The sequence below is a fragment of the Hetaerina americana genome, unplaced genomic scaffold, assembly GCF_022747635.1.
Source record: "Hetaerina americana unplaced genomic scaffold, ioHetAmer1.1.p SCAF_9, whole genome shotgun sequence".
Taxonomy (NCBI): Eukaryota; Metazoa; Arthropoda; class Insecta; order Odonata; family Calopterygidae; genus Hetaerina; species Hetaerina americana.
In genome coordinates, this window is record NW_027287538.1 from 72,394,365 (window position 1) to 72,406,731 (window position 12,367).

The 12,367-nt window shown below is 37.2% G+C and overlaps 1 protein-coding gene across 6 annotated transcripts in view; it reads left to right on the forward strand.

Moving 5' to 3' along the window:
• Positions 1 to 12,367, forward strand: part of LOC139698947 (ribosome-binding protein 1-like) — a 73,269-nt gene extending 60,902 nt beyond the window's left edge. For 4 of the 6 annotated variants that reach the window (XM_071597915.1, XM_071597919.1, XM_071597921.1 and 1 more), the window contains 5 exons: positions 1,148 to 1,303; positions 3,491 to 3,655; positions 4,040 to 4,099; positions 7,925 to 8,014; positions 11,284 to 12,367. In XM_071597915.1, coding sequence (XP_071454016.1) covers positions 1,148 to 1,303; positions 3,491 to 3,655; positions 4,040 to 4,099; positions 7,925 to 8,014; positions 11,284 to 11,304 — 492 coding nt within the window. In that variant the 3' untranslated portion in view covers positions 11,305 to 12,367. Of the gene's footprint in view, positions 1 to 1,147; positions 1,304 to 3,490; positions 3,656 to 4,039; positions 4,100 to 7,924; positions 8,015 to 8,499; positions 8,540 to 11,283 lie in introns of all 6 variants that reach the window. The other 2 variants (XM_071597917.1, XM_071597920.1) reach the window with 2 other exon arrangements.

Below are 12,367 nucleotides of genomic sequence, written 5' to 3' on the forward strand. Positions count from 1 at the left end.
AAGGGCTTTAGGATGTTAAAAATAATTTTTTTTAATTTCAAAGGAAATACCTGGGGTGAGGGAATCAGTAGACTTTCAAATATATTTATCCAATTTGCATGGTAGTAGTTGTTGCGTATTTCAGTTGAAAGTTTCTTTTATCATGTTTGTTTGCACTTTTAACTCTCACATTTTTCTGATTATGATTATTTTATAATTGATGGCTTTGTAGCGGAATGAATTTTGCCGCATTGTTATGAGTTATATGTGGTTAATCGAGTAAAATTGTATTAAGCAATGTGCAAAGCAACTCCACGCAAGATAAACTCATAATTTTAACACTTAAAAAAGTCAGTCCACACTCATTATTCCAAGAATGTGTCACACTGATGCCAAATTCTCCATGTGAACACCGACAGGGAAGTGCCACTCTTGAAACGAACGAACCATGGAATCGCAACCTAAGTGTTCCTCTGTGCCAGAGATATTTAGCTACCACGGCATGTTTCACCACACTGTTGCATCATCAAGTATACTGGCGCTTGTTTGGTGGAGCATGTCGTACCAGTGGAATATCTCTTTAAGTAGTGGGACACTGAAGTCTGATTTCGTAAGTTCTTCCATCAAGTATCATCCACAACCATCAACTACAAGCGTCTTGCTCCCGTTGCGTGAAGGTGTAGTGTACAGGTTGCGTGCACTGTGAGAAATCTGCAAATGCAAACGAAAAGCTTGCAATCAGTTGTCTCTAAGTAGACCAAGAGATTAAAGTACTAGTAACCAGAGGGAGCTTAAAATTCAGGATCAAATCTTGAGCAGCAAGTATGGTTCAAGGAAGATGGCCACTCACACGCCATAGTTTTCCTTTAGCGTATTGAATTATGTAATGCTATTGGGTGGAAATTCATGTTTTTTTCATATCTTATTGAGTGTTAGTTGAGAGCCCCTTTGACCTCATTTTGGATCTTCCCTGCATTCAAACTGTGTGCTGTTGGGTGACTTGTTGGCTGTATTGTTTCTGTGTTTCTAATGAATTTGTCCCTCTCCGCCTCCTCCTCTCCTTCCACACCCCCTCTCTCTCTATCTCTATCTCCTTTTCCCTCCGTGTCCCATGCACCCCGGTGGACCTCCCTCCCACACCACCTCGGTGCTGCCGTTGGAAGAGTAGACGGAGGAGAAAGTGCAGAAATTGGAATCCAGGCTGGTTACGGTGGAGGATGAGAGGCAGGAATTGAGCGCTCATTGTGATAACCTTCAGAAAAAACACTGTGACCTTGAAAAGGAACTCACAACCACTTTAAAGACTGTGGAGGATTTAAAAACGGTAATGAGTAATTTGTTTTACTTTCATATCTTCTAATCATTTCTGCAACTATGTATAAATATGTATGTGTGTGTATGTATACAGGGTTCGGTGCTTAAATCTGGGCAAACACGCGTTTCCTCGAATGAGATTTCCTCGCTGGGTTAGCAAAACCTTCCCCAGACTTCCCAGACTTGTACTTAGCATCTCGGCCATTTTGAGGTTATGACTGTTTACTAGATGCCTACAGCTTTTAATAACACCAATCGCAATGTCCCGTGAAAATATGATATGGTGGGAAATTCAAATTGAAATTTGTCCGAATTTAAGCGCTGCACCCTGTATATGTGTGTATATATATTGTCTATAAATAACTATCCATTCCTCTGTCTTGTAGATTGTCCATTTTGAGGATTATCCATACTATTCTCTTTTTCTCACCTTGAAATTTTAATAAAATTACAGTCTTAAAGATAATTAAATGCTTTGAAATTTCGATATACTTTTTTAAAAAAATGCTATTTTACACGGAATCAAAAGTAGTCTGTAGTATTTAATGTTTCAGTTTAAACATTTTCGTACCATCCTTACTCTCTCATTATCATTTCCCTCGCATTTATTAGCGATGATTTCACATTCATGGAAACAAAATCAAATTAGAAGTTTATGGTTTGGTGAACCCAAAGTGTTCAATAGGTGTACCCAAACTTGCTTGAAATTTTTCACCGCGAAGTAGATAGTAATTTGCTATAGGGTTATTTTTTTTAATGATCATTTAACCAATTCAATTTTAAATCTAAATGCTAAGTCATGCATATTGTGGAGAAAAATGGAGGCTCTAGTAAACATTTTTGAGTTAAGTGTGTATTTATAGTGTCTGGAAAATGTAGCAGGAGCATTTCAATGCAACCATTGATAATGTCTTGTAAAATTTTAGGGCTGGCTCAAACATATAATTTGCTTGAATCCTAAATCTGAACCATTTTTCTTCATTGAACCCCTAATATCCAATTAGAATCTTTTTATATTTAATTTGGTATTATCCATTTTAATGTAATTTTATCCATTATTAGTTCTTTCCTTGTCCTCTGTTACATATTCTCAAATTTCTGAAAAATTAAAGTGACCTGATTTTATTTTTATGTCATATGCTTTAAATTCTTAAATGGATGAGACTTTTGTTCCTCATTTTCAATTTTGGCCTGGTGTTTGGCAATTATTCACATGATATGATACACACTAGTCCGCCGCCACTGTTGGCCAGTCTTTGCCCATTATGTTTATGTGCTGAGTTGCTTTTTTGCCCAATGAATATGTTATGGCATACTAATAAACTGTGATGAAAGTCAAAGCAAGCATCCATCGCATTATCTACTATGGTATATTCTCATAATCTTGACGGTGGTTCTGAATTATTCTTGTGTCCACACTAGCCATTGCTTGCCAGGATAGACAACTGTCAGAACATTTTATGACTGTTAAACAAAGATGGGGTACTAATTGTACGAAGATCCTCTCAATGTCATCACCTACATTTTTAATGTCCCTATTTTGATTTTGTAACGGTCCTTTTACACAATTTTTTAAAAAACTTCCCACACTCCAGTTGCAGTCACAATCAAAGATAAGAGGTCATGTTGTTGCCATGCGATGGATTCCAGTACCTAAACAAAATAACTCATCCGTCCATGTTACAGTTTGTAAAATATTCAATTTTAAAAAATTCCAATGAGAAAAACGACTTTGCTGAAAGCCTCCATTAACTTTTTGCAATAATTAACCAACTGTGTCATTAGCTAATTAAAATGAATGTTAATGTCTCACAAAATCAGATTTCTTTCTCATTAGAATTTATCTACTCGTGTATCATGGAAATGTCTAACATTCTCTGTCCATCTGTTTGCTTTCTCTCTGTTTTCGACGAATAAGAATTCCACCATTGCTCATCTTAGTAGCCCTCTATCAATTCTAATGTGTGCAGATTCACCAGAAAAGGAGTTAATCTTCAAGTTTCATTCTGTGTTCACCATCATTCCTCTTTTGCAATGTGCCACAATGTCTTAAATGCCATGGCAATACAGTGTACCCCACTGCTAGCCTTTCCTCTCCTGTGGTCTCATCATGAAGCCAGAATCAGCTTGGCGTGTCATATCATTTGCACACAAGCCCTTCTTTACAACGCTGCGATTGTTTTCCCCCTGACTGCAGGAGGTGAGTTCCCTAACAAGTGAGCTGAGTAGGAGGCAAGAGCAGAATGATGACCTTTCCAAGGAGGTTGTGAAGCTGAGTAGTTTGGTCAAGATAGGCCAAGCATCCTTAAGTCAAGAGCAAATGCAAGTGAAGGAAATGGAGGAAGAAATAGAAAAGCTCAAGGTTGGTATTCATTTGTCTGTTCTCACCTTCAAGAAAACGATCTAATTCATTTTTCCAAGTTATTAAGTTTGCCAAGTTTGCTATTTACTACAATCTATGGCTTCCTGAAACAAATCAACATTAATAGCTGTAATTTGCAACATTATGTGCATAAGGATCAATTAATATGCATTTTAATTTTTATCCAGATATCTTGGTTATTTCACAGTAATAATTTCTTAAAAACAATACCCCCACATAGTCCACGACAGTGGATACTTAACTTGCTATTCCTGTAATAGTGTATTTATTAATGTTAAATTGGTATGTAACAAATTTTCTGTCATGTGCATATGTATTCATTCGTGACATCTAATGCGTGTGTTACAATATTTCTCTGGATAGGCACAACCTCAAAACCATACTGCCACAAATGGACCTGCTAATGAGTCATCTATCACTGAGGTAAGTTACTTTCATGAATTATGGTTTATCTTGAATAGTGTTATCATTTCAGACTTAAGTGTTTCAACTATTATTCATCATTAAAGCCTTAATTTGCTTGTTTATACTCATCAGTTATTTTCCATTTACATGTATGTATTGCTCTATTGTACTCATGAACATCTATTTTTTTAACATATTTCCTTACATGTGCAATAAATTTCTTTAATTTGTATCTTTACCTTTAGAAACTGTGAAAATATGGAAGGAGACTAATGACTGCTTGAGTCAATCCACTTTTAACTTCTTTTTTACCATTCAATTGAATTCCAGACCCTTGGTACCTAAGTAGAGAATTGGCATGCCACCAATATCATTTATAAGTATTGCAAAACTTTATAATTGCGGCCAAATTTTAAAGGTCATAATACATGATACATTTTAAGGCTCATTAAACTTCATGCTGGCAAATGAAGTGAGTATGCACATGAATGATTGCGGTGAATGATGAAAATGTGAGCAATTGAAGAAACTGCAGATTATGTTTTGGGCAACATGTGCGCATTAATGAGTAATATTCAACTGAAATTGGTTAATTATGACACAGCCAAGCTTTAAATTTGGGGGATATCCACCCAAATTATCAAATGTAATCTCTTAGCCCCAATTTATTTTATTCTAGAATATTAGGCCTGCCAAAATGTGATCCATCATTGATTTAACTCTAGTGTTATTTCCATACACCATCAGCTCCCTGCGTACTGTAGGCAGGCAATGCAGGATTGCAGAATAAATATCACTGTATAAGATTTCCTTCTAACTTTCCGGAAATATAAATCACTGGAAATTCAACGGAATGTGCTTTTACTAAGTTAATTAAGAGGAGACCTATTCTCAGAAAGTCTGTATCCATAGAAGAAATATTGAAGTAATTATTGCACCGATCCGAAGCTGGGGCCAAATCGCAGTAGTTAATCCAAAAGTTAGTTAGGTAGGTGAGGGTATAGCTCATCTCATGCTAAGCTTACCTCATGCTTAAATGGCCCATCACGTATTTGACGCACTACCCGGAAGTGGCATCATGTAGCAAAGGAAGCAAGTAAACTGGCTTTATTATGAAATTTTTACCCCATGCTGGCTCTCACCAATGGATACCTTTATCAACAGTCTGTGATCTTTCTAAAATATGTGCTGGCCAATTTTTGTATAATCTTTGATTTGTTTGCAGTTTGTTGTTAAACGTTGATATTCGGGCCTTTAGTTGGGAATGTAAATGATGGGGAAAATAATGGCACCATTCCTCCACAAGAGCGATGAATTTGCAATGGAATTATGACATCTATAGACCAGAATATGATGTGTTACCTTTAAAACGTTAGGCCTTTCCAATAGATGGGAGTATATGAGTGCATCAAAGGTTGGCATAATATTTTAACTATATATTTTCAAATGTCTGAAGTCATTCACAAGAAAATTACTACTATCATGTCAAAGTTTGCTATAATATGCGCCTGTCTGCTTATGCTGTTTTTTGTCTCGTGCCAAGTGATGAATGCATTTGATCAGGGATGTATGACAAATTATCAAATTATCATCCTACACAAAATGAGGTAATCCTTAGGGATGTTCAAAGTTAAATATTTTCTAATTAATCTTATAATTAACGATTCTAAATAAACTAATAATTAACTAAGTGAATCACATTTTTTTCTAACCAGACACATTCTTCACAGGCCCCAACATGGGATTCAAGGGTTAAAATAACTGTACTGATAAATGGCAATATATTGCAAGTAATTAACACTTCACTGAAGTAAAAAATCACACAGTCTATCTTTCCCCCAATTTGGTTAGGTATGACTAGTTTCAATGTATTGGCATGGAATCAACCGAAGTGGATTACACAATGTATCTCCCTACCAATCCAAAATAGGTGGAAAGATACAGTGGGTGATTTTTTTACTACAGTGATCATGGATTTCCACAAAGTTAAGCCTAAAAACATAGATTGATTGACACTTTTTTAACCAAAACAAAAATTTTAATTTGCGTTTTGATGACAAATGGCATTATATCGCTTTTCGAAAAGGTATAATTCTGCATTTCATGTGCAATTTGAATTTTTTACTGAAATATGGTAAAAGTAGACAATGCTATTGCAAATCTATTACAAGTAATAGAGGAACCTGCCGGTTTGATTTTCATTTAATAGGATTCCCCTGTGCCAGATTGAACTGGCACCACAAAGTGCTATTGGAATGTAGTGAGTAAGATGACATTTCTATGGATGCACCAGTAATTTTGACCAAACGATTGGAAGAATTTCCCATTTGGTTGAATTGGCAAACCTATATCAACTGCGTAACAGGACGAGTTTAGCAGTACTCTATTGGTGAAAGGAGTATAAAATGATGGCATAAGCCATACTCAAAGAAAGTAGATTTTACCCTACATATGTATATTTTGTCAAATTCTTGATTAAATTTCACAGCATTTTGCAATATTAGGGTCAACGGATGTGGGCAGATGAAAAATTTACTTAGATCTGCTTATAATAATTATGAGTGAGCATAATGGCATTGGAAGAAGGTTGGAAAGACCGGGGTCGTCATTTAAACTCTCTATCAATTAAATGAATGTAGTAGATTTCCAAAATATTATTTGGTGAAATTTTGGTAATAAAAATTAAATCAATGATTTTGTTTTGCAATGAATATTTTAAAGTGCAATGGAATATGAAAAAGGAGACTTTGAGGGTGGCACTAAAAGTGAAATTAGAAAACTTCTGTGTTAAGAGGTCTATGGAAATTTCACAAAATATCTAGCTTGTGGTTTTCAATTAGTTACTCGGTCACTTTGGGGTTCATGCACTGGGGAAGGTTACAGTTGAAGCATCGGACAATAGTCTTGTCTGTCCCATCGGTGACTTAGGGAGGAAGTGGGTGTGTCGGGGCAGTGGGTGAGTGGGCGAAGTCCGCACGTGGCTCGGTAGAGGATGTCAGAAACTATGAAAGGGTAACATTTGCATAAAAGATGCATGTGCATTCGTTTTCAAGGCCTGCTACATTTCATCTGTAAATGGCGGATCCACACATGTGTGCAGATTGCCATTTCCCCAAATATGAGAAATATATTCAACAAGGATGGATTAATTTCAAAGGATATAGTGAGTCTCAGTGCATGAATGAGAAATGTTTATTCTAAGGAAATATTCATGGAAATAAATTCGAACAAATGTTTCGTGGGATGAATATCATTTTGCATATAAAGGTGGGCGATCTCAGGTAACTTTGCAGTGTGTGTTGGTGCATGACAGTGTTGTGTTCCCATCACAGCGTCAAGTTGCTCGGGGCGGGGGCTCTGGAGCGGAAGGTCGCCAGGCGAGCAAGGCATAATTGTGATGCACCCTCTCCTGCAAATTTTTCATATCTGAATATCATCTCAAGTAAGAAAAGTGCCATTCATTGCACAAGGGCACATGAAAATGCATCATGTACAATGGCCTTAAGAGTTTCATATGTCGCCAGAATAATTCGTGAGATTGATCTTAATGTTTTCATACTTATTGATGTTTCATTTGCTTCAGTAACATAAGCTCATTTTGGTTGTGTGCTGGCATTCAATGGTGGGCCCTTATATTTGGTCGAGGGAACATTTGGAATTCAGATCTCAATGTAACCTGATGTTTTGCAGCTTCATAGTCTATTAGCATTTCTTGAATTCCTGTAGTTCAAATTTGGGTAACTCTCTTTACTACCTCAATCTTCTATATTGACTCTTTGTCAATTTTCTTTGTTGATTAAGTCTCTTGGCTCGTTGCGTGCATTAAAGAATCTCAAATTTCAGTCCTTTTCTAAAGAAGTGAAATCTTCGTCGAATGCTGTGTCATCTGAATTCCCTAATGTGGAGAAAAGAGGAAAAAGTAAAAAGAAAAAGGTAATATGTGCCTGACACGCGGATTGGATGATTGATTGCTGTTTTTCTCTTCATCTCTCTATTGATTGCCGCGTGCAGAGTAGTGTTCACTTGAGTCTTGTAGATTTGCCATGCCGACGCCAAAACAATCACCACCATCACCTCACCTTCTACCCTCTACGGCACACGTTGCTGCTGCATGGCACGATGACTCATTAGAGCCAATCATTAATTGTAGACCCGTCCTCCTCTTCCCGTGAACAATGTGTGAGCACTACTACTCCCTCACACCCTCCCTCCCTCCCTCTCCCACTTTTCCCCCTCCTTCTCTTTTTCTCTCTCTCTCTCTCTCTCTCACCTCTTTTAGTTGCCCCCCATGCGAGGCAGCCCTCTGTTGACATAAACATTAGTGGGTGTCAAAAGTAAAAACCAAAAAGTGATTCCACCTGTCCCAGGTGTACCTCTCTCTATGCTGCAAGTAACACTGTCTTCTTGTCTCCAAACAGACTACTAAGCCAGTTTCCGTCAAGCGACGGAGGTTATCAGGTAGGGAACTTGGTGGGGGCTTAAAAAGATATTAAGTGTCATTTCAATCTTATCCACATGAATTGTGAATAGATTCATCAATTGTACATTTGGTCGTGAGTGTGCTTGCGTGAGTCATTGGCTGTTCTTTTGTTTAGTGGGATGGGGCACGTACTATATGTACTTTGTTCTTGGTGCTGATTGCTCATGTCCAGTTTGAGCCGTTTGCTTCTTCCCTCTGTGCGTTGCCATGGCTTTAGGGAGTTTCTCTGGAGTGGAGCTGATGAGTCTTGGGATATTTTGCAGCCTGTAGATGAGCCTCATTGCTGGGCCACTTGGAAGTGTTGTCGGACAAGTTTAATGTGGTGATGGCTTGTTCAGTGTACTTGCATTCAATCCTTGGAGTCCTCGTCACTCTTTTGGTTGCATGATGTGATGTAATTTTGTGTGACACTAAAGGTCCACGTATTCATTGTTGGATATAGATGAAAAAAGATCCAGAAGCATCATTGACAATACAGGAAAATTGAAACTATCACTCTTCATCGCGATTTAGTGTAATTTGAAGATGTAGTTAATTTTCATCAGTGCTATTGCACTGTTAGGGTCAAAGTATTGGCTCTCTCTGCCATGTCATCGGTTGGTGTCGATACCGAATTCATTCCTTTAAGCCCATGCACGAGGATTCTCATTAATGAAGGTTCTTTCGAGTCTTCAAGAATGGAATTCTTTCAGTTTTTTAGAGTGGGCAATCATTAATTTATAGCAGTTTTTGGGTCACGGTTATGCCCTGACATGTGTATCACCGCATAGAATTGGATGATCTTTCAAATTTAAACCAAATCATGGAGGAGGAAATGGGGAGTAGTGCATATACAAATAAGGGCATGCTAAACCAAAACGTAATATGCCCTATTCAGCTTCTATTAAATTGTTTATGTCCTCCATTTTGTTAAAAAAAATGGAAAATATATATTAAACTTAATGTTCTTTTGCCAATACTTATTAACACGTCAACATCCAGTAGACGTTTTCTTCATTTATTAAGTATCAAATTATTTTAACAATTAATTTGTCTGAATTGAAGTGCCATGTTAGAAGTTATTTAACCTGAAATAGTATTTGCGAACCAAATGCAGATCGTTAATTTGGATTGGGTGCCAAATATTTCCATTGCGTATTGCATTATGGGAAAATGGAATAATATCCCTACATGTGTTCGTAATAAAGAGATGGTAAAATATATGACATCTTCAGCAATCTTGGTATAGCATATTCTGGGAAATAACATTGTTATTTATGCCCAGACTTCATTTTGATGACGTTAAAATTCAAGTCCTTAGGGTCCTTATTCACTTGGGTATCACTTCGTAAAGCAATTTGTTTGGTCTAGAGACCATATGTGCTCGGAGAACCTTCTTGGCATGAAATGAGCCGTTGTTTCCTGCAGACTAGGCTGGCTGGGTGAATGCCAGTTGGGGAAGAGGTACTTGTGGTCCTAATGCAACATAGGTTGGTTGACTTGAAAAGATTGAAGAGTGGCCTTCCTGCACTGTATGTCATGCTCCCAGCATCAGAGGCGAGGGGAGATATGCAAACTGCATCACATCATGAAACTTAATAGTGATACCCTCACTATGTATATTGGTCTGCAATCAGTGCAATTATGCACTCGTTGCTTTTGAGTCAGGTGTAAAAGAATGAGTGAATGATTGTCTCAATTTGAATAAAATTTATTAGAGCCATCCTGTTGCATAGATGTGATACATACACGCATGTCACCCTCAGTTTGAGTCAACTCCTGTTAATTACAATAGCCTCTCATTGCTCTCATTTTGTGCACCAAACTAGGCACCCTCAGAATTCTGAAGCATCCATCCTGGTGTTATCCAATTCCATTTGCAATGCCGGAGGCATCAGTTTATTATCGAATGCTGCCATGGAATAAATTGAGGGTTGTGCATGCGTGTGTGTGATTCAAGCGGAGGGAATCATATGTAAGTGGGTTGCGCTTGATGAAATTGGATATAACTGTTGCCGTTGTTACGAATTATGCTTGGTGGGTCAGTGCACAAATGTTATAGAAGCCAAAATGTTGCCCATCTATTGATATCACTATGAAGAATATTAGCAACTGCAATTCAAAGTCATATAATTTTGCCATGAAGGAACAATTCTTTGCACTGGATGGTGAAGTTGCAAAATGTTAATTTTTAGGCAGCTTTCTTGCTTTTGCTTAATAATTACCTAGCGGTTGTACTTGGAGGCTCATTTTTAAGATATGTTCAGTAATCCTGAAGTTACCTTGTGTTAAGTGCAGCTTTTTGGAAAATAAATGTGGAATATGGATATTATTACAAGCAAAATTAACCTAGCAGTTTTCTGTGGTCGCTGTCATTACTCTTTGAGATGTGGTTGAAAAGAGTGGCAGCATTACCTTGGGTAGCTTGGAGACTGCATGCTCCTGGGACAGGTATCACTGTTGTTTGTTGAATAGCATGTAGTGAAGGCATGTGTGTTTTCATTGCTTGTGAAAGCATTTCTTTTTTTTTTTTTTTTAATTTTTTCACTTTACAAGAGTTTTGACTTCCATGTACATGTAATTCTTGTGTGATTCATAATGGATAGAATGCATAGTTTTGGGAGATGTTTTGTCATTGCCTGTTGTTCATATATCATGGGTGATTTTTTTCATTTGAGCAATTATGAAGACCTTTTTTTTCTCCTCGGTTAACGTTTCTAATTTCTCCTTCTCTGTTGCCTAGGGTGGTTCAGCAAGAAACTAATGAGCAGGGGGAAGAAAGCCAAGAGGGCCACTGATTCCTCGTCTTGAGTCGAAGAAAGGGAGCAAGTCCTGTGGAGCGAGTGGACGCGTGGAAAGATCAAAATAAATTAGGACATTCTTCTTAGTCTCATCACTCTTGAGGAACTGAGCACGTCCTCATGTAACAATGATGAGGAGTGCAAGGTGTCGGGTTTTGTACTCTACATTTTTTATATGTCGAGTGTTTGTGCGTGTGTGTGAGTGAGTGGTTTTGTGCATTTGCGTGCCTGTGGTGGGCAACTTTGGTGTGAGCGGAGAGGTGCACAAGATTGTGCGTGTATCCAAGGCCCACATATGTATGCTGGGGAGTGGGGTCACTTATGGTGCTTAATAGCAATTAAGAAATCTATAAAATATGAAACCGTGCATCATTTGGAAACTCGCCAATGACGATGCGACATTTGAAAAAAAGTTTCTCGAAATTTCTTATTTCTTCCCCTCTTTTTTCAAGAATTTGAATATGCAAATATGAATTGTTTATAGGCCTAATTTTGGTGATATTGCTACGGTTTTAATTTACTTGGTAACATGTTGTCTTTATTGGGTATTGAAATTGTTATAAATTCATATAATCTATGAAATTTTGAGCAATGAAGTGCAATATTTGAATGAATGACAGCATATTATAATTGGGTTGGCATATCAGTGGAAATATACTTGCCTAAGCTTTATGATATATACAGATATATATATATTTTTTTTTTCTTCTATAATTCAACTTCTCCCATCATAATTATGATTATCATTGTTTTTCAGTCACTTATAGATTACTGAGAATTGGTGAAGCACTTTCTTTTGTTTTAATCTGTTGAGAGTATGTCTGGGGTAGTGACACTTCCATGAGAAGACCTGTAATTTTACTATTGTTTCCAAGATGATTGTAGCTACTTGTAATTTACTGTGTAAAAAAATATTATTTTCATATGCAGCGTGTGGATGAAAACAATGTCCCTGTTCCTTGTTGTATAACAAGTAAAAAGTAGTCTTTTATGTATTTCATATGTTAATAGAGAATGTTGACAGTC